The following is a 21,504-nucleotide window of genomic DNA, read 5'->3' as shown; positions in this document are numbered from 1 at the left end:
ACTCAGAGTTTGTGAATACTGAATGCAGTAATGTTACTCCGAAGCGTAAACTTACATAAAAGTATAAGTTACCTTTGTCAATCAGGCCCAAAGTTGGGATTTTACGTTTTGCCATCACATCAACATACCTTGCTTTATTGTTCTCATCATTGTTTATTGTATACATTCTGCACAGTTTTTTTTAACCCCAGATATCCACCCTCTACCTTTGCTGTTTACAAATGTTATAATGCTCCTGCTAGTGTACTGATCTATTTGTACAGTCCTGTCTGTCCCAATTTAATTTGTATATTCTTTTGTAATTATGCTACCGTCTCTGTCGTAGAACACTCTTAAAACTGGAAGGCTTTGGTCCAGGCTACCAAAACAAATATAAAAAAATAAAAGCATTTATATCTGTGGTGTCTTGGTTGTTGCAAGCAGTTATCACAAAGCTGATTTCTCTGCAAGGTAGTCAGATGTAGCATTTTCCCCAGCAGGACACAACCTGCAAGCTAAGGTCTTATTGGTGGAAGTGCCTTGATCTGTACAAAAGAAGAATGCTGACAGCCACCCATGGTCATGATGAGGTAAGGCAAGGGCAACAGTGTATTAAGTGGACTTCGGATAAAGGCCCAAGGGGTATTTTGGATACTCAAGAGCCAATGATGAGCTCGGGAGGGGGTGGGGTTACCCTTCAGGCACTCAGAAGTGAGGAACGCTAAAATGGGGAGAGGGTGTAGCGTTACGGCAAGAGCGGTCGACCTCAAAGCTGGGGAACCTGGTTCCAGTCTCGGCGACGACGCTGAACATCCTGTAATTCTGGGCAAATCACTTAATCTCCCCGTGCCTAACAAAAATGAACCTATCCTTCTGTAGCAAAACTGATGCTCATGTAGAGTGCTCTGATACCCGATGTCCCGGGTCTGGTTCGCGCTATATGACACTAAAAAAAAAAACTTAAACACTAATGCTTTGCATACACCTTTTAATCTTACCAGGAAAAGTCTGGAATTCGACATTACTAGTACTATGAGAATCAATTGTCTCCCCTACTAGTCAATCCGAATTATTAAGATCCCCAGTAGACAATGAGAATTCATCAATTCCCCACTGGACCATCTGAATTAATCAGCTTTCCCACTAGACAACCAGAATTAATAATCTCCCCCACCGGGTAACCACAGGAAGCTGTATAGATGCTGCACCTCAAATTAGGCTTTTCCGACACTCCGGACCATACCATTTGCAATTGCACAGCCAGATAAATAAAATGACCTAAGGAAACGTCAAGGCTATGCTCACCAGGCTGACGAATGGCAACACTGATTGAGTTAAAGGCCATGTCGGTGGCTTGCTTGCAATGAGACTCCTTAAGCTTGTGGACAAAGAGTCATTGGTTCAGAACTTCAGCCAGTACACATTTACAAAATTGAGGCCTTTGTGTTATTCATATTTTTGAGGAGTGTGAATAGTAAATGTCTTTATTCCATTGAGTTTTGATCATGAGGATTTTCACTTTCTGAGGGTTTATCCTGAAGATTCTCTTCTTTTTCCCTTTTTGGTATATACTGTAGAGCTCCAGAATGGCACAGCCTATCAAACTGCAAATGTTGTGCACCTCGGAGAGCATCCATTGGTTTAGCCACAATTCAGTCTATAAGGGATGACTCCTGTGGCCCCTGTGTCTGGGAACTGGCAGGTGGCAGCAGTTTCAGAATTTTGAGAAACAGCAGCTGCACTCAGGATTGACAGGGTCTGACCTTCCCCTTCAAATTTAGTCTAATGGTTTAGGGAACATGGTACCCATTCATTTCTATTTTATTTTAACAAATGGGAATGTTTGTGTACATTATGTGTGCTTATATTCCCCTCTACAGGAGGCCCCTGGAGATTATACCTGGTTGATTGCACACAGGCGCTGGTTACCCCTGTGCGAAGAGAGCAAGGAGTGTCCTTCCAATATCCCTGTGAGGATGGAAACTCTGCCCCAGCCTGATTGGTTAGATTTTCTAACTGGAGATATTCAATGCACTGCCAATGATGAGACTGCTGGCCATCCGCTAAGGGCTAAACATATACACTGGTTCTCTTGAGAAGTAGCCGAATGGATGAAGCACAGCCGCCTGAAACTGAATTTCGACAAAACAGAAGTCCTTATCTTAGGTACCTCCCCCTACCCCTGGGACGACTCGTGGTGGCCAGAATCCCTTGGAAAAGCACCCATCCCAACAGACCACGCACGAAACCTAGGCGTCATTCTGGACTCCTCACTCTCAATGACCAGACAAGTCAACGCAGTTTCATCATCTTGCTTCAACATTCTTCGCATGCTCAAAAAAAACATTTCGCTGGATCCCCACTGAAACTAGAAAAACAGTCACCCACGCACTGGTTACAAGCCGTCTGGACTACGGAAACACCCTATATGCCGGTACCACCGCAAAACTTCAGAAAAAACTCCAACGCATCCAGAACGCATCAGCCAGACTCATTCTTGACATTCCGCGTAAAGATCACATTTCTGGTCACCTGAAAAACCTCCACTGGCTGCCCATCAATAAGAGAATAACATTCCGCCTTCTAACCCACGCACACAAAGCACTTTACGAACTCGTACCCGAATGCCTCAACACACCACTTTCCTTCTACACCCCCTCCCGCCAGCTACGCTCCTCCCACCAAGCCCTTGCTGTTGTTCCTCGCATCAACAAAACCACCATGGGAGGAAGATCCTTCTCCTACCTGGCGGCTAAAACCTGGAACTCACTTCCCACTCACCTTCGCCTCACTCAGAACCACCTAGCATTCAGAAAGCAACTTAAAACCTGGATATTCGACAAGTAACTACCCACCCTTCTCCAAGCGCCTTGAGACCCTCTGGGTATGTAGCGCGCTATATAAATCACTGAATTGAATTGAATTGAGGAAGCATGCCGACATGAAATTGACCTGCAGAAATCCTGCTGCGGTGCTTAGGTCTGAATGCTAGTGATCACCTAATTTACCACGATTGAGCATGAGAATCCCTCCGAAGATGGTCTGGTCTGTCCTCCCCCTGCTCAATGACTTGCCTTTGTTGAAACCACCAGAGAAGAGACATGAATGTATTGTCGTTGAGGCCTCTCCTCACCAAAGACCAGAAGAGAGCTCCATCAAGGATGCACATGGACCACTGCTGCCCTTGGGAAAGTGTTGAATCTGCTTGGCAACCACACTCTCTTCTTGCACTTGTTTTTATTCCTTTGCACTCCTACTTTTTGTGAGCAGTTTCCAGCATCTCATTGGCCACTGCACTAGATGTATTGAAAAGGCCCAGAGGAGGACATGAGATGTCCCAAGGTGTGCCCTGTGCCAAGATATCACTGTGTCTCAGTGGGTCGGCCCACGGTCTGGCCCCTAGCATCAATGAGGTTGATCCTCCCTCAAATGACCCAAAAACACAGATCACAAAATTCCCCATTCCTAGAGGGTTCCTGCTCCTAACGCTAAACTGGGAGGTAAGTTTGTGAGCCTGTAACATGGTGACCACATTTTGGTGCGAGAATTGGGAGTCTGCCTTTAGAGCGAGGTGTTGTGGTGAGCACTATATTTTTGGAGTTTGTGAATCTTCCAACTTCTTTTACAGCACCTCATTGCGTTACATGCCTGTTTCTCTCTGGAGTGTTCCATTGCACACGGACATTTAGTAAATGTAAACAACATAGACTACATAGTACCAGGTGACATGATTTACCTCTATATCATAATTTTATTGTTATTTTTATTTTATGATTTTTGTTTTCACTATACATATATTTATCTATTTGGATAATTGATATGTCTTCACAAAAGTTCACAATCCTGGCTGGATGTTCATATCTTTACTGTAATGTTGATAGATTTCTTGAGCTGCATCCCTACTTAGCCTTAAATCCCCTCGTTTCAGCTAAGTCTTGACCACTCACCCACAGATATCCAGAAAGTCAAGGGTGCATGGAGGTTATCATTCAATTGCACACACTGTGCTCATTGTCCTGATTATTGGATATTACCAGCAAGCTAACCTTTGATAATACTTGGCTGCAAGGTTCTGATGAAAGGTGTGACATAGAACATAGATTGTTACCTGTGTATAGTTATCAACAAGAAACACAGACTCAATTTGACGGAGAGACACAGAGCTTAATGGGAGCTGATGGGTTCAGGTGGAGCCCACCGGCAGTCAGTTTTGGGAACGAGAGCTTACTTTTCCTTATAAGACCTTTATCCAAAGACAAAGAGAGAAAGGCACAAAAGTGGGAAAGAAGGAGGAAGAGAAAGACAGAAAAACAGTGGCAAAGGGAGAAAGCAGGGATGAAAATGAACCTGCAATAGTAGGATAAAGGGCTAAGGAGTGTCAGCTGCTGGAAGAAAGAGGCATCCGGTGGAATCAAGACCAGACAGATAGGAGCGTGCTCGTCGCTCTAACACCATCCAACAACTACTTGAAAGGGGTGATGTCGGCATGAAGGACTGCGTGAGGCTCAGGGAGAACTTGGCGGGTGGAGTAAATTCGGCAGACACGCTTTGTCTCGGATATTGCTGGCTGCAAGGAGGCGTGTGCACTGCTCCGGTCCCGTTTTGGTTTTGGCCCCCACTTTTGCTTCACTCACTCGGCTGCTGGTGTTGTTGCTGACAGCTCTGATACTCAGGCCGCGCTGGCTGTGCCGGGGGGGCGGGCTGATCTTCCCTGCTCAGTACGGCTGTTTTGACCCAGTATTTTCCCAATAAAGCTCCAGAAGAAGGGAAACTAAGGTTTGGAGAGGGTTAAAGCGGGTTAGAGCGGCTGCTGCATGATTCCGGTTGCATTTTAAAAAAGGAGAACTCCTATGTTGGCGGCGACAGGCTGAATAAGGCTAGATAAGGTGAATAAGGTGAGAAGCAGAAAGGATGGGGTGCTCTCCATTTGTGACTTTGTGACCAACGCTGCACAATAACCCACCTGGGTCCCACAGACACCGCTGCTCTCCCCCGCTGCTGCTCTGGTCATCGCGGCTGCCGAGTGGGGAGAGCTTGACTTCAACATCCAGCAGCCCTTGCTGGACCGGGACGCCGCCCATCAGCTGCTTTTCACACCCGGAGGCGCACAAGAGGACGCTGCTCCTTCGGTGGAGCGGGAGCTCCTTGTAATCTCGGGGGCAAAAACCAACGCTGCACAATAACCCACCTGGGTCCCACAGACACCGCTGCTCTCCCCCTCGGCCGCTCTGTTCATCGCGGCCGCCTGTGGCCGTCCGGGGACAGAGGATGACCTTAACATCTGTGGATTGGGAAGTGCCTGGAAACACTCTCGGCCAAGATTCGGGTTAGTACATGACATATCCCTTGCCATATGACTCACGGGTGATAGTGAAAGACACCTTGAACTAGTGACACTTGGGAGTAATAGTGGGCAAGTGACACTGCCTGGATATCTATTGATCAAAGTTTGGTGAATTTTGGAAATACTCTGTAACCCTACTTAAAAAGAAAAACGAGTAGCACATGGACATGGCAAGCACAGTGCAAACAAGGTCATCAAAATTATCTAAGGGTACCCCTCTAGTCTCCTCTAGTGGCAGTAAATCTAAAGGTATACCTATATCGATTCCGGACAAACCTACTGCCATTGATAGAATGCTACGTCAAGAATTAGGGAAAGTAGCATCGGTGATTGAGCGAACAGAGAGAAGTCTCTTATTAACACCCCAACCTATTTCACTAACCCTGGAGCTAGACTCAGAAGACCAAACATCGCTATTAGCTTCACCTGATCTTGAGGTATTTGATATCCCTTGTGCTCAAGATGGGACTTCACTGGTACAGGAGATAACCTCCAGGGGGGAAACACCACAAACTAGCGAGGCTAAGAAAACTAATAGGAATAAGTCCAGGTGCAAGAAAGTCACCCCGAATAAGGCCCCGTTAGATAGTCCCACCACAGATACAAGGCCTACTGGGGGGGCTGTATCAAACACACATGAGCCCCCAATGTGGGTAGCCCAAATAACCACCAACTTACAAAACCACCTAGAACAACTCATCGCCAATCAGACTAAATTGGTCCTTAGCAGATTGGATAAAGTAATAAATCTGGTTAAAACAAAGGGGCTGCCAGGTGGCAGTAATCCTGTTCCCCCAGGTAAAAATCAATTGAGGGAGGATACTATTACTAACTTAGAAACACCATCTATAAACATACCCGGAAAGGCCCAAGGCAACACCATTCAACAACCCCTGACTTCCCTGAACACACAACCAGAAGGCCCGATATCTGTTCCTCCGACTTTGCCCGCTGCCAGTAGAGACGCACCTCAGGGAGCGTCAAAGGGCATACACCGAGCAATGGTTCACAGACAATCCACGACCCCCCCTGTAAACCAGAGCCCACCAGAGAATACCACCACCAAGGGGCATTCTAACACGCCAGTAACCCTCAATTTACCTCCTGACGCAGCACCTTATGTAATTATCCTTACAGGAGTTCCAGTGCTGAGGACAGAACAGGTGGAAACTTATGGCGAACTTAAAAACAAACCACCACCCCTTGTTGTTAAATAGAACTTAAAAACAAAACCATGTTCTGGTTAAATAAGTGCAGGCCCCTGGTGGGCACGGAACAGGGGGAAATAATAATGGTTCGGCGGGTGAATTGGGTGGGAACCAGACCCAAGGAGGACATCGGGGATTGTGTGGTGGTGAACTTTCGAAACAGGCAGGTGGTGGATCAGATATTAAGTTGGGGTCCAACCCCAGAGGTTAGTAACATCAGATCCATGCCTCTTAGTTTCTTTTATCCTAAAGGGGTTTATAATCGGGGGAGTGCCATGGGCGGATTGAAAGCTAGGGAGTGGAACTTAGTTGGGCATAACAGCAGACCGCACTTTGTAGGCATGAGGAATCAGGGCGGGATTGATCTCCAGAATAGATTCGATCCTCTATCCACCCTAGAAGGAGTAGACTGACTGGGGATAGATACAAACCCTAGACATATACAAGCTAGGGACGAGAATCATGGACAGATTAAGACACCCTTGATTAAAACATCTTAAATGAGTTAGCGCAGAGAGGGGAAAGTAAGGGGGCAAATATGGCAGAGAGTACCCAACTATGTACTGTAAGTGAGATTGAGTCAACGGGACTAGATAGCATTGATTTAGGCACCCAATTAATAAATATAAATAAGGCAGCTGACCCTAATGAAATTACTATACTGGAAGGAAACACACTCACTCATCCCCCCAGGGACAGGACAAGAAGAACAGTTGGGCGGGATGGACTGAAAATACTATCCTGGAATGTAGCAGGACTTGCAGCCAAATATGAAGATCAGGAATGGAGCCAATACATCGCCGGGTTTCATGTAATATGCCTGCAGGAGACCTGGATGATTGATTGTAACAATTTCTCCCTGGAAGGGTTTAAGTGTTTTTCAGACCCTGCACATAGGTCAGCCCCAGGGAGAGCTATGGGAGGGCTGATCATATATGTAGACTTTCTCATACAAGGGGTCTGGTCCAACCTCAACTGGGCATCACAGAACATGATGGCAGTGGGCTTTCGCTCAAAAGGGTTAAACATCATCCTGGTTAATTGGTACAATGCGGTGGGGGCAAATGGGAAAGGAAACACAATAAAATAACTGGATTCCCGCCTAAACGCCCAGCTGACGGTGCCAACAGCAAAATCCGCAGCAGCTCCATCTGTAGTCCTGGTAGGGGATTTTAACTGTCATCTTTGCGCAAACCTTAAGCCATTGAAGAAGGATTGGTCACGGTGTACAGTGGAGAAAGGGCCACACTTCTTGCATTCTATGGAAGGGGTGGAGCTAGATAAGGTGCTGAAAGGCCACAATTTGGTCCATACAATGGGCCTGATAGAAATGGGCAGTGGCGAGGAGCTCAACCCTACTTTTAAGGGCAGAACATGTCGGTCGTACATTGACTACATTATGGTGTCACCTATACTCAAAAGCTGAGTTAGTAGGGTGGACATAGAAAGTAGCATATTTAGCGATCATAACCCCCTGGTGCTAGAATTAAAAGGCGCAACTATTAAAAACATATCATGTGGGGTAGGAGCGACAGAGAAGATATCAGACCAAGGGAGAAGACTTAGATGGTCTAAAATAGATGGGAATCATTTTTACAAAAATGTAATAATCACAGGGGCAGACCCACTAAATACATGCCTCGACCCAAATATTGAGGGGGTAACGGTAGTAATTGCATTTGAAAAGATGGCACTCCTCATTGACGGACTATTTAGGACCACTGGGACTAGGATAGCGATGACCCCCGAACCTAGATGGTTCGATAAAGAATGCTCAAAGGCACTAAAAGCCCGTAAAACCAGTCTTCAAATACAAGCTTGGGCGGATCTAAGGGAGGCGGCGGAAAGAAGAGACCTGACTGAGTTCTGGAAAATTATAAATAAACCATGTTTCCAGGACTCAAATTCCCCACAAATTTTAAATACTATCTTGCCAGAGCAGTGGCACTCCCATTTCAGAAATGTATACAATCACACGGGTGAAATAAACAATGATGAAGGACAGAGGTTAAAACTGACTGCACGGCCAGAGATCACCCTGGCTGAAGTAGAAGGTGCAATCCTGGGGCTAACTAAAAATAAGGCGCCTGGCCCGGATGGAATTCCTCTTGACCTATACCTCAGAAAATAGAGCTGTGGGCGCCCATCCTCACGAGGGTCTTGAACGCGGCAGTGGAGGCGGGTCTGCCGCGTTCTTGGTCCTCGGCAACCATAGTTCCAATTTTCTTTAAAGGAAACTGAGTTGACCCCAATTGCTATCGCCCGATATCTTTGATTGATATCACGGCGAAGGTCCTGGGTAGGGTGGTTTTAAATCGCCTGACCGAATGGGCAGATACCCTCTGGGTAATAACGAACACGCAATATGGGTTCAGGGAGGGGAGGTCGACCACGGACCAATGGCTGAATCTTTACTTGTTGGTCGCTAAGTACACCATAGCCAGCAAGGAAGCAGTCTACCTGGGATGCATGGACCTCTCTGCGGCATTCGATCATGTGAACAGAGAGAATCTATAGGCCCTGATGAAAGGTTTAGGGGTGGACCAGGATTTAGTTAACATCCTAAAGGCTTTGTACTGGAACACAAGAGCGTCCGTCCGTTTTAACCAAGACGGAAGCAAGACCTCACCATTTCCATGCACTAGTGGAGTGTGGCAGGGCTGCATTATAGCTCCTTTTTTGTTTTCACTTTATATTAATAATCTAGATAGGGATTTATGCAAACTTGGAGTGGATTCCCCGCAAATAGGCACTAGCCCAGTTCCCGTCCTGCTTTATGCGGATGATGCAGTGTTATTAGTCCAGACACCGCGGGGTTACAGAGGCTCATTGATGGATTTGTGAGTTTTATGGCCTCACTTGATTTGACGGCAAATCTGGACAAATCAAATGTTATGCTCGTGGGAGCCAGACCAGACAAGAAATTTTCTTATAAGATAGGAACCCACAAAATTAGTCTGGTGCAGTCCTTTCCCTATTTAGGTGTACTATTCGATGGGCTTCTAAAGTTTACATCTTTATTGGACAAACATTGTGCAAAATTGGTGGCCTCATCCGGTGCTATAATGGGGTAAGGGAGAAGGCTGGGGAGATGGTCTCCCGAGCAAGTGCTGAATTTGTACAGATCGATATGCTGTGCTAAGGCAGCTTACGGGCGGAAGTTTGGGGTTTTGTGAACATATACCCGGTCCAGGCAGAGGAAAACAAATTCTTCAGAAGGATATTGAAAGTCTCATCGAGTACATCGGCCTACATTCTACACGAGGAACTGTGTGAACCCTACATTGAAGACCAGATTAAGATTAGACCCCTTTTGGCCTGGGTGAAAATCTGGTACAACCCCGAGGCAGACCTCAGTAGACAAATTATCACAGATGGTTTGAAACGAGACAAATGGAGCTCTATCCCCTGGCTAAATTATGTAAAGTGCACCCTAGAGGCCATTGGTTGTAAGAATCTCTTCACGGAACCTGAGGCCCTTACTGCCCAGAATAAAACGACGGTCAAGAAAATGTTTGGGGAATGGACAATTGCAAGGAGAGCGGCTACTGAAGAGTGTAAATCCACAGTTGTGGTTTATAGATTATTGAAAGTAGAGAGTGGAAGGGAACCCTATCTCTCACTGATCCATAATGCACAGGACAGATTTTATATGACCCATTTTAGATTAAACCTGTTGCATCACTTGTTGGCTGATCCCCCTGGTTTTACCTTAACGGTCGAGCAGAAGGGTACCTGCGGCTGCGACAATAGGTCTCCGCAGGATACCCTTCATTTTGTTTTGCTGTGCCCTTTTTATTCATCACCTAGGCGAAAGTTCCTGGTGGGATTACTGAAACAAGCCAAGTTTAAACATGCTAAGGTAGCATTAATGTTTTTACAGAAGGCTAATGATGCATATACCCTTTGCTGTATTATGAGTTTTATTAAGATGGCAGTGACGCTAAGGAACTCAAGAGAGATGAGCTGATTATGATGCCCTGCAAATTAAGATTTTGGATCAAATGAAATGAAATGTATTGGATGAATTCTTTTTTTTAATGTATTTTTAACTGTTTTTATGTACTTTTATGGTATCTTTAAGTGCCGAATAAAGAAATATTTGATTTGATTTGATTTGACTAGACAGATTTGATATTCAGCACACTGACATTTAGTAGTGCCTGCAGCAAGTCTATAAATAAAATTGTAGGCCCGGAAAGGTGTTCTTTTACAAATTTGAGCACTGGACATATGTTTCCCATGACTTACGTTTTTCCTTTCTGAAAGAATGATTTAGTCAGGAGTTTGATGACAGATATGGCAAGTGTTTTGTTTTCATGGTCGTTGATTCACCAAAATACCAGGGATGTTGTGACATCATACACACCTTGACCAATAATGACATTACAGTGTTGACCACTTTTCCTGGCCCTAGCCTCCAACATCCTCCTAATTGCTACTGACGAGCTAGGAGGTTGCGAGCCCTGTTTACTCTCTGTACCTAGTGTTGCCTTCTTGACCATATAAGCTAGGGGGTAACAAGGGAAGTTCCAAAGGGTTAGCCATGGGTACTATCCATGACTATCCCTTATTGATGTCCATGATAGTATTTGACAAACTTTGTGGTACACACGACATCTTGCATACCTTGCAGTTCTCTCATTACAGCAGTGCTTAATTTGAGCCTGTGGTTGCGGGTCTGCCCCACCAGCACTCAATTTTGGGGAAGGGCACTTATTTTTCCCTCATCAGGCTTTGGCACAGAGCAAGACAGAGAAAAACACAAAATGAGGAAAAAAGGAGGAAAGAAAGATGAAAAAGAGTGACAAGGAAGGAAAGCAAGGACAAAAAAGAACTTGAAAGAGCAAGATGAAGGGGAAGAAAGGGCCGGGTAGTGGAAGAAAGAAACATGAGGTGAAATCAAGTCTATGCAGCCTTTGTATTCGGCGACACTGACATTCAGTAGCCTCAGCTGTGAACTTGGGTAATACTTTGGGCACCTGCACATATTCCTTCACAAATTAAGCACTGCATTACATGAACCAGAAACAAAGTTATGGTTTACCTACTCTTCTCATGTTGCTCCAGCCACATCCTGCATACGATATTAAACAGCTCTCATTTTGAGATGCCTTGTTGGCTGTTTGGAGCCTACAAATAGTGCGAAAATGGTCTTAAATGTGTCTGTGGCTTTCCCTTTCTTGACAGTTCTTCTATTTGCAACACATTATTTCAAGGTACTGAGCGTCACCAAGAACACTGTCGGACTAAGGAATGGTACCCATGGGTTTTATTAAAATAAATATATAAATACATACGTTAAAATATTATAATCTTGCAACAAATAGTATGAAATTATTTTACAAACATTCCTCGACAGAGTATTTTTTCAACCAGTACATTAAATAAATATTTGATAACATACAAATATAATAAATTAATTTAAATACAAATGCCGAAATGTTAATGATCATATTCAAACAAAACAGCATCAAAAACTCTAGCATATAAATTAAGAATCACTTTCTTCTTGAATATCCCCTTCTAGAGGTAGACCCCAAACTCTCCCAGTGAGAGGAAAGTGGGGGCACTGTCCGCATCCAGGCAGAACAGGGCCTTTGAGTCTCTGGCACTTTTTCACTTTTCACAGCATATCTTCCCGTGGAGACTTCTTTTCTTGATGTCCCTTTGACCACTGGCCAGCAGGGTCTCGAAAGGGTCTCCCATGTACCAGCCAATCCTAGTGGGAGCCCCTATGGGTCAGGATTTCCGCCTCCTCCCTGTATGCACGATAAACAGAGTCCTGGAGTTCGCCTGAACACGCGCCTTCAAGGAACTACATAGAGCTTTCCAGAGACGTAAAAACGCAGCCCTACAGTAAGTGAAACTCATCTTTCAAACGAAAGCATGAATGAACAGCATTTCAAGTGTCAGAGTTAGGTGCAGTAAAGAGCTGGCTTCTTTCTGAAGATGGGTTCCTGGAGGCGGAGAAGAATTATTGAGCCTCCCTCCTTATTGGCGGCTTTACGAGTCTTCTTTGCTGGAACTGCAAAAAATGAAAGGGCGCTTGGGTTAAAATGTGTGTAAATACAACAGAAGCTCAGCACAATATTTCAAAAGAATTCCTGGCAAAACATTGTTTTTTTACATTTGTGAGTGAACGGAATTACTTCTGACTAATAGTCAGTGGGCACTCTGAAGGCATGTGTATTTGATTGGTAGGCATTTTTGACAACTGGCAGTGCAGCACACTACCATCAGTGGCATAAGGAAACTAGATGGGGCCCCCCTGCAAAGTACATGCAGTGGGACCACCCATGCGCCACAACTAGTCACGAGCTCTCAGGCCAGGGTCCTGCCAGTGCGGGAGGGGGCCCCTGGAGCTTGCCCCCCTGCACTGCAGAGGGCGTGGGGGCTTTTGTTACACCACTGACTACCATCTGGTGACTAGGCGGATAGTAGAGACATTCACTGCCCTCCTCCCGAGTGAGGAGCCACTGGAGATGCCCTGGATGGCTCGGCAGTCATGGAGTTACTCATTGTCCTCTGGAGAAAGTCACTGGAGGCCCTCACTGCCCTCTGGAGGAGGTCAGTGGACACATGCACTGCCAGGGCCGGCTTTAACACTGGTGCCGCCCCGTGCATCAATGTTTGTTGGTGCCCCCATTGGCCACCCCTGTCACGGATTCCCTCACTAGCACCCTCTAACAGTGCCCCTCAAGTCTCCCGAACCACTGTCTTTCAGATTCATTTAGTTTTATAGCACGACTCATACCCATGTAAGGTGTCAGAGCACTTTACATCACACGCACATTGCACAGAGACAATCATATGTGTGTAAATCAGTGTATAGGAAATTTGACATCCTACAGGACTACAAGATGTAATGTAGAAGTGACATGTCATCAATACTGGTAGGAAATATAGTTTGAGTCCTTATTTTGGAAAAGCACAAATTCAGAATTCAAAATGTAACACTATTGTTAGGGGTTCTCTTTCATAATAAGAATTGTTTTCTACCCAAATGAACCCTTTTGGCAAGATTAGGATAATGAAAGACTGGGGAAAAAAAACATAGCTCTAACATATACCTTGCAGTTCACACACAGCTCTTTGATGACAGTTAATAGTTCAATGATGTATATTAGGATTTTGACTTACAATCGACAAGTAACAAAAGGAGCTCTCTTACTGAAGCAGTAACCCACTGACCTATTTACATTACATGCACTTTGTTATATGCATGGTACACGTTCTTTGCAGCAGGCACTTTAACCCTCTGCTCTACCTTTGGATGAGTCAAAACTGCAACTAGACAAACCTCCGGTCCCTTTCCAGGAAGACGATTAATCACCGGAGTTCTCTTGACATTTTATATGATGCCATTAAAATTGCTGGAGGCTAGGAACGCAGCAGCAGGTGCTTTTAAAAGGAAAATATATTTGCACAAATGAAGGCCCCACCCCAAGTCAGCGCCCGGTGCACCGCCCTAGAGCCGGCCCAGTGCACTGCCCTCTGAGTGAGCAAGTAGTCACTGGAGTCCCTCACGCCTTCTGAAGGGAGTCACTGGAGCCCTTACTACCCTCTGTAGGAGGTCAGTGGAGACATTTATTTTTTATTTAATAGAGTTTTATATAGCGCGAACTTGACTCTAATCGGGTATCAGAGCGCTTTACATAGCACCAGTTACGTTACATGAGGACACATTCATTTTTGTTAGGCACGGGGAGATTACGTGATTTGCCCAGAATCACAGGATGTTCAGCGTCATTGCCGAGACTCGAACCCGTTTCTCCAGATTTGAGTTCAGCCGCCCTAGCCGTTTGGCCAACTCCTCTCCCATGCCCTGCCCCTCGATGAGTAGGCAGTCACTGGAGCCCCTCGTTACTTTCTAGAGGGAGTCACTGGAGCCCCTCACTGCCCTCTGGTTGTCTGAGGAGTCACTGGAAACCCTCACTGTCCTTTTGATGCCCAGGGACACACCGAGACCCTGACTCTTCTCTGGGGGACCAGGAGGTCGATGGAAAAAAAGGGTAGAACACCTCAAAGTTCTATGAGTAATTCATAAAAATAGAAAAAGTATTGTATCTTACCTCTCCAGGATCCTCCTGATGATCTTCTCCACCCACTTAGCTGCGGGATCCAAACACACGACCTGCCCAGACTTCAGCGTGGCACTGCGGGGGGAAAGAAGAGGAAACTATAAGCCACGTTTCACAGAGTCGCATTCATAAGAGTTATATATGCTGCGAATTTATTAGAGGATTATACAAACTAATGTTATATCTGAATTGAAGGACTCTTAGTTTCTGCTCTGTAAAAGCTCACTATTGACCCAATGTACGGACAATGTCTGGAGGTGGACGTCTGACTGAGGCCTGAAAAAAGGTTCAATTTATGCATAATTTATGCACACTTCACAGAGATCTAAGGGTGTGACATAGGTAACCTAAGACCAAAGACACACCTGTTCCACAAGTGGATTGCTATGAATGTTTAAATTGTAGTAAGAGGTGCGGCTGTTCTCAGGCAAGAATGCAGGGCTCATGCATTCTTCGTGTTCATGCTTTGTGAGCGGGCAGAATTCAGCAAAAAATGTATCAACTTTAAGGGAAAGCTCTACATTTTCAACTTGTGAACGAGTCAAGGACTAAAAACCTTACAAATCCAATTAAGTGAATCGCAAACCATGCAAGACATCTTGATTTTTAACAAACTATCCTTGTCTACTGAATTTAGCCAATCAAGTGTGTGCCAGAACCGCTTATATTATCTCCCATCTCTGCACAAGACCTTGTTTGAGTTACATGTGGTCAAATCGAGGTCCAGTCTGCACTTCCATTGCCTGTCCTCTGTCTCCTTAAACGCTTATATCATGGATAAGCCAAACGGAATGCAGCTCCAGACACCCCCCCCCCCCCCCTCATTACATCTGCAAACCAGGCACACAATGCATGCCTTGTGCATGGTGGAGTAAACAGTTTTTAATTATAATACGTGTTTTGTCTTTCTCCTAATCTTTGTAAATCCCAACTCTCATTTCTCTTCAACGCTGCCAGATGAAGAGTTAGCTGGATACCAAGGCTGCATCTGGCTCAGCTTACTTTCACTACATGCCTTCCTCTAATCCTCTTCCACCAGCCGACACTTCCTATCTCTCTGTCTCACTCATGCAGGTTCTTTTTCAGCCTTCCTATCGACCTCTGTCACTGTTGTTCTAGCTTTCGTTCCCTCTGCTGGTCAAGGTCTGATGATGTCTAATGAGTACCGGTCCCCAAAAATGAGTTACAGTGTCCGGTACCTGTACCCGCGTGCACAAATTAACACTGTCCAAATGTCTGTATGAACAGGGATTTTTCGGATGTTTCCGGTACTACAAATGCCAGGGGCAGACCCTGCTCTGAGCTGTCCCAGGATAGTCACTTCTGACAGCCTGCCTCGGCGCAGGTGACTAGTAGAGAAGACGTTGTGTACAACTACTATCCTTCCAGGTAGGAGGCATTGTAAGCAGTGCACGTGGGCAACGAGGGAAGGGCTCGAGGTGACAGCAGGTGGCCTGCTTTAAAGTTCAGTGACAATGCTCCAACTTGTTTGGGAAATGCTAAAATGTGACTCTAGTCCAGACCACCGGTGCACTTTCCTTATGGATGGTGCAGTATAGGAAAATGTAGGGCTTCACATTACCCCGAGATCTATTGTGCCAAAGTATGCCCCCCCCCCCCCTAGAAAATTGAGGGTTGCAAAGTCTGATTCGCAGGAAAAAAACGAATACATTAATTTGATGGGCAGAATGGCATTAGTGAGAGAAAAACACCATCAAGAGGCACTGTCACATAGAGCTATTTATCTTATTTACACAAGAGCACAAGCAGTGTCTGAGGTACTCACATGACTTCTAGGTTCTGGCAGTGAGCCCCGCTCTGGATGAGCTCCACAGTCTGAATGTGCTTGAGGTGGATAATCCTGGACTCCGTCTTTATGCACTGGCAGCGCAGCTCCGTTCCCATTCTGGCCAATGACATGCCTAGAATAACAAGGCAGAGACTTCCATGAGTCAACAAAAGAGGGCGGTTTGGGAAGCGCACAACAGATTTCTAGGCCCATACTACAAAGGTAAACTGTGAAACTACAAATCCCAGCATGCTTACTGGATGAATGAACGGCTGTGAATGGCCGAGGCGCATCCACGTAACATGGGACGTGCTCACAAATATGCACTTTATTGTATATCTTTAAAAAAAATGCAAGAAACTGTTCGCTTCTCTCATAGGATGAACACAAAATGAAATAACTTTTTTTTCATGAAACTGTTCATAATAAACGAAATACCCACTATACTCAAAACAATATTTTACATGCAGCTGAGAACTAACAATACACATAAAATAGCTGGGAGCATTTTCTCTGATTTATTGGCATTTACTCTACATAATCACAAATCTACCTAAAAGTTAAAAAAATATTTATTTCAGGAACCAAACATATTTCGTGTCTCACCTTCAGTCACGGATGCAGAGAGCAGACAAATGGATAAAACAGCGAGCACGCACTTTCCTTCCATTGCAGTGGTTATGCGAGTGTTTCTTCTTGGCTGCTAAGACTTTCTTTGCTCTGCCTTCCTAGAGTAAGCTTTTAGGCCGCCAAGGAGTTCTGTTCTCTCAGCTGTCAGAGTGGCCCCTTTATACAACAGGCAGCAGGGCGCGCCGCCACATTATGCTGGAATTACGCAACAGGAATTTCCAGACTTTTAGCCGTGTCGCGCATCTGGCTCACGCGCCTCAAAGGCTGCGCATCCGGCCTCGAGGGCACGAAGCCAAGATTTTTCTCCGATCTCGTTGCTGGGACTTTCCCCCCACGAATGATAAGCCCTTTTTAGGTCGAAGCCTACCGGACAGCAGCAGCAGTTGCCTGGTTTGCTAAATACTTTTGTAGGCATTCTGAAAGCTTCCTTGATAATGTATTCCTTTCATTGCGGACCATTGGCTTTGTGGTTTGTAATTCACATTTGTAGCTTTCTATTTGCTGGTTTTATTTGTTTTTTTGGCTGACCAGCTTGAGTCCTCAGTCCATGGAGCATCATTTGTTTAATTAATTCTTCTTAAGGCTCCTTTCTGTAAACAGGCTTTTAACTCTTGTTCTTATCTTATCAAATTTTAGGTGCATTTAAATATAAAGGCCAAATGTCAGATTCTGTCTTGCAAGGGAGCCTAATATTTACTTTTCTTTCTCTGACTTCGAAGTGAAAACAATTATGTTACAATCTTTCTGTAAAAAATGCCTTTTTTCTAGCACAAAACAAAAGTGAACTGTGCTGATATTTCAGAATATATCATAATTATGATAGTATCATTTTTTATTATTTTGTATTGTAAAAATAAATATTTGAATATGATCAAAACACATCAATACACTAAGCAATGACATTTCTATACTGGGTTTTTTTTTGCGCAGTAAAACTATGTCTGTGCAAATGTAATGGTCATGTAAACGAAAAATGTGTTGTTTGTAATGGCAGTGCCCTATCACTCTATGCATACTCCACCCTATGCCACTCTCCTCTACACTTCTCCATCCTACAACACTCTACTCCACTCTATGCCACCCCACTCCAATCTATTACATGCCACTCTATTCTACAACTTTTCATGTCACTCCAGTCCCTGCTACTCCACTCTATGCCCCTCCAATCTAAGGCACCCTATGGCACACCACACCACTCCACTCTGCACCACTCCACTCTATGTCTCTTTACTCTGCGGCCCTCCACTCTAACCCCCTCCACTCCACACCACTTACTCCATGTCACTGCACTCCAATCTACCCCATTTTAGCCCCAATCTACCTCACTCCAAATCAATGTACCCCACCCCAATATACTCCACTCCACTACAATTTGCCATAATCTATTCCATTCTACCCCAATCCACACCAATCTACCTCACTCCACTTCACTGCAATCTATCCCAGTCTTCCCCCTTCCACTCCAATCTACCACACTTCACTCAAGTTTACCCCAGTCTACCGCACTCCTCTCCAATCTACCCACTTCACTCTACCCAATCTACCCCACTCCTTTCTATTTCACTGTATCCCACTCCTCTTCAATCTACCTAACTCCACTCAATCTACCACAGTCTAACTCATTCCACAACAATCTACCCCACTCCACTCTACCTCAATCTACCCCACTCCATTTAAGGCTATACTACTCCACTTCAGTCTACCCCACTCCACTCTAGTCCACTCAATCTACCACAGTCTAACTCATTCCACAACAATCTACCCCACTCCACTCTACCTCAATCTACCCCACTCCATTTAAGGCTATACTACTCCACTTTAGTCTACCCAACTCCACTCCAATTTACCCCAATGCACCCAACTCAACCTCAGTCTAACACACTACACTCCAGTCTACCCCCACACCACTCCAGTCTACTCCACTACACTTCAATCTACTCTAGTCTACCTCCCTCCACTACAATCTACTCGACACCACCCCAATCTACCCCAATCCAACTTTCCCCACTCCAATATAATCGACCTCATTCCACTCCAATCTCCTCTCCAATCTATTCACTTCTGTCTACCCCAGTCTGCACCACATCAGTCTGCCACAATCTACTCCACCCCACTGCAATTTACCCAACCACTCCAATCTACTCCACTCTACCCAATTTTTCCCTATTCCATCCCACTCTCTCACTATCTAGTCCATTCCACTCCAATCTACCTACCTCCAATCTACCCCAATATACCCATGCCAATCCAATCTACCTCATTCTGCACTACTCCACTCTAACCCAATTCAATTCATACGCTTTTATTCAGGTATAATATACAACTATATAAGCAGTGCATATAATCTTCAGGAAAGCAATAAAAAAAATTACAAAAATTAATAAAATACAAAACAGGCAACATATACCAACAGTTAAGAGTCAATGGAAATACATAGATCGACAAACAAGATCATATATTCACAATTTTGTTCAAAAGAATGGGGAAAAGTGCATTGTGCAATTCAAATTTTCCAGTTTTCCATTGTTTAAACAGTACTATATATGCTAAGTGTTAAAGTAAAGTGTATCGTGCCGTTTACATTAGTGATGCCGTAACATTTTCCATATTAACGATCAATGGTTTAGGAGCGGTTAGCTGTACCCTCTCAGTTGTCAGACTACAATAGATTTCCTGATAGCAATAGAATGTTATAGATAAGATGCTTCATGGAAATCTAATCCTGGGTTGTTCAAAGAGATCAACAAGTTCATTGCAGTTATTGTTGATCTTACATTATGCTTTAAAAAGATAGGTTTTAAGTAAAATTTCCTTAAAAAAAGATAACATTTGCAGAATAATAGAAAATGGCAGCAACTTTGTCGTGATGTATTGTCACAAGGACAGACGGCAGAAGAACGCTTTTTCATGACTGGGAGTGCCACAATATGATGGGCAATACCCATCCGAAGACAAGTCCAAACAAAACGATGAGATGGTTTAGAGATAATAGTTAAATAATCCTGAAAACCATCATTAAGGCCCAATTGTTGATAGAACATAAAAGTTGGCTGGTCACCAATAGCTTTAAGACGGGTCTTTATTTTATACTAGCAGCCCGTCCCGACGTTGTCCGGGTATGAATTGCTGCCGGCCAGTAGTATATTGTTTTGTAGGATTTCGTTTTGATAGCATTTCTTATCTGTGACAGGCCTGTGAAATGCTCCGATTCACAGTGCCCTGCTGATGCACTTAAGAGTGCGCGTTCAGTAGTATGTGAACTCGAGTTTCCCTACTTTATTTTTCCTTGCAATATTATATAGCACGAACTCGACAACATGGCATGAGCACAATTTACATTACAGAAGAACACATTCATTTGTGGTAGGCACAGGGAGACAAAGCGATTTGCCTGGAATCACAGGATGGTGGGCTGATGCCGAGATTCGAACATAGCTCCCCAGCTCTAAATTTCGCAATTCTAGAACTTGTGGCGGGAGGTGTGTCTAAAAGGGTATGTCGGTGCTGGCCATCAATGAGAGAGACCTGTGCGTTTTTCAAATTAGTGGTGAAAAAATATGAGTATGTTGCTGTAGATGTTGGCCGCCGTTCCACCAATGTACTTACCGGGGGAGGATAAACACCCATTATTCCGCAACTTTCTTTCCGCATACCATCACTCTGCATACTTTCATTACGAAAGTACCATGACTCCGCAATGCCATTATAACGCATGGCATTACATTTTATATGCTTTTACCATGCATACATTTACAACGAAATTCGTTGTAAATGCATGAATGGTAAAAGCATGTTTTTTTTAAATGTTTGGATAAGGTAAGTATGGGTATAGGGGTATATGTTTTGGGTTACTGAGGTATATGTTTTGGAGTGTTTGGGTATTTTAAGGGTTCAGATATAGTTTTGGATTATGGGGTACAGGGGTAGTTTTAGGGTTTAGGGATAGGTATGGGTTTTGGGGTACAGCGGTATTTTCAGGATTCAGGGCTAGGTTTGCGTTTTGGCGTATAGGGGTATTTTTAGGGTTCAGGGGTAGGTTTGGGTTTTGCGGTATAGGAGTATTTTAAGGGTTCAGGGCTAGGTTTGGGTTTTGGGGTACAGGGGTATTTTTAGGGTTCAGGGCTAGGTTTGGGTTTTGGGGTACAGGGGTATTTTAGGGTTCAGGGGTAGGTTTGGGTTTTGGAGTACAGGGGTATTTTTAGGGTTCAGGGGTATGTTTGGGTTTTGGGGTACAGTGGAATTCTTTGGGTTCAGGGCTAGGTTTGGGTTTTGGGGTACAGGGGTATTTTTAGGGTTCAGGGGTAGGTTTGGGTTTTGAGGTATAGGGGTATTTATAGGGTTCAGGGCTAGGTTTGCGGTACAGGGTTATTTTAGGGTTTAGGGATAGGTTTGGGTTTTGGGGTACAGGGTATATTTATAGGGTTATGATGGGTTAGTGTTTAAGGGTGCTAGGGTATTTTAAGGAGTAAG

At 44.6% G+C, this 21,504-nt stretch overlaps 1 protein-coding gene across 2 annotated transcripts; it reads right to left on the bottom strand.

Moving 5' to 3' along the window:
• Positions 1-11,778: 11,778 nt before the first annotated feature.
• Positions 11,779-17,172, bottom strand: LOC147727451 (interleukin-8-like). Of its 2 annotated transcripts, none has more exons than XM_086961525.1 (4): positions 17,011-17,172; positions 16,402-16,537; positions 14,607-14,690; positions 11,779-12,553 (listed from the first exon to the last, which is right to left on the bottom strand). In XM_086961525.1, exons 1-4 carry the CDS (start codon positions 17,072-17,074, stop codon positions 12,538-12,540), a joined length of 300 nt encoding a protein of 99 aa, XP_086817651.1. In that variant the 5' UTR covers positions 17,075-17,172; the 3' UTR covers positions 11,779-12,537. The 2 variants fall into 2 exon arrangements, with proteins under 2 accessions (XP_086817651.1, XP_086817649.1); XM_086961523.1 differs by having other exon boundaries at positions 11,779-12,559; positions 17,011-17,171.
• Positions 17,173-21,504: the final 4,332 nt, after the last annotated feature.

The sequence above is a fragment of the Lissotriton vulgaris genome, chromosome 3_1, assembly GCF_964263255.1.
Source record: "Lissotriton vulgaris chromosome 3_1, aLisVul1.2, whole genome shotgun sequence".
Taxonomy (NCBI): domain Eukaryota; kingdom Metazoa; phylum Chordata; class Amphibia; order Caudata; family Salamandridae; genus Lissotriton; species Lissotriton vulgaris.
This window is presented reverse-complemented; position numbering and strand designations above follow the sequence as displayed.

What these genes read in the sequence shown, in the direction of transcription:
- LOC147727451 (XM_086961523.1), bottom strand. Translation starts at nt 17,074, where the DNA reads ATGGAAGGAAAGTGCGTGCTCGCTGTTTTATCCATTTGTCTGCTCTCT. An exon ending in TGCCAGAACCTAGAAGTCAT is followed by an intron (nt 14,691 to 16,401) that starts GTGAGTACCTCA and finishes TTCCCCCCGCAG; the next exon opens with TGCCACGCTGAAGTCTGGGC. An exon ending in ATCAGGAGGATCCTGGAGAG is followed by an intron (nt 12,560 to 14,606) that starts GTAAGATACAAT and finishes CATTTTTTGCAG; the next exon opens with TTCCAGCAAAGAAGACTCGT.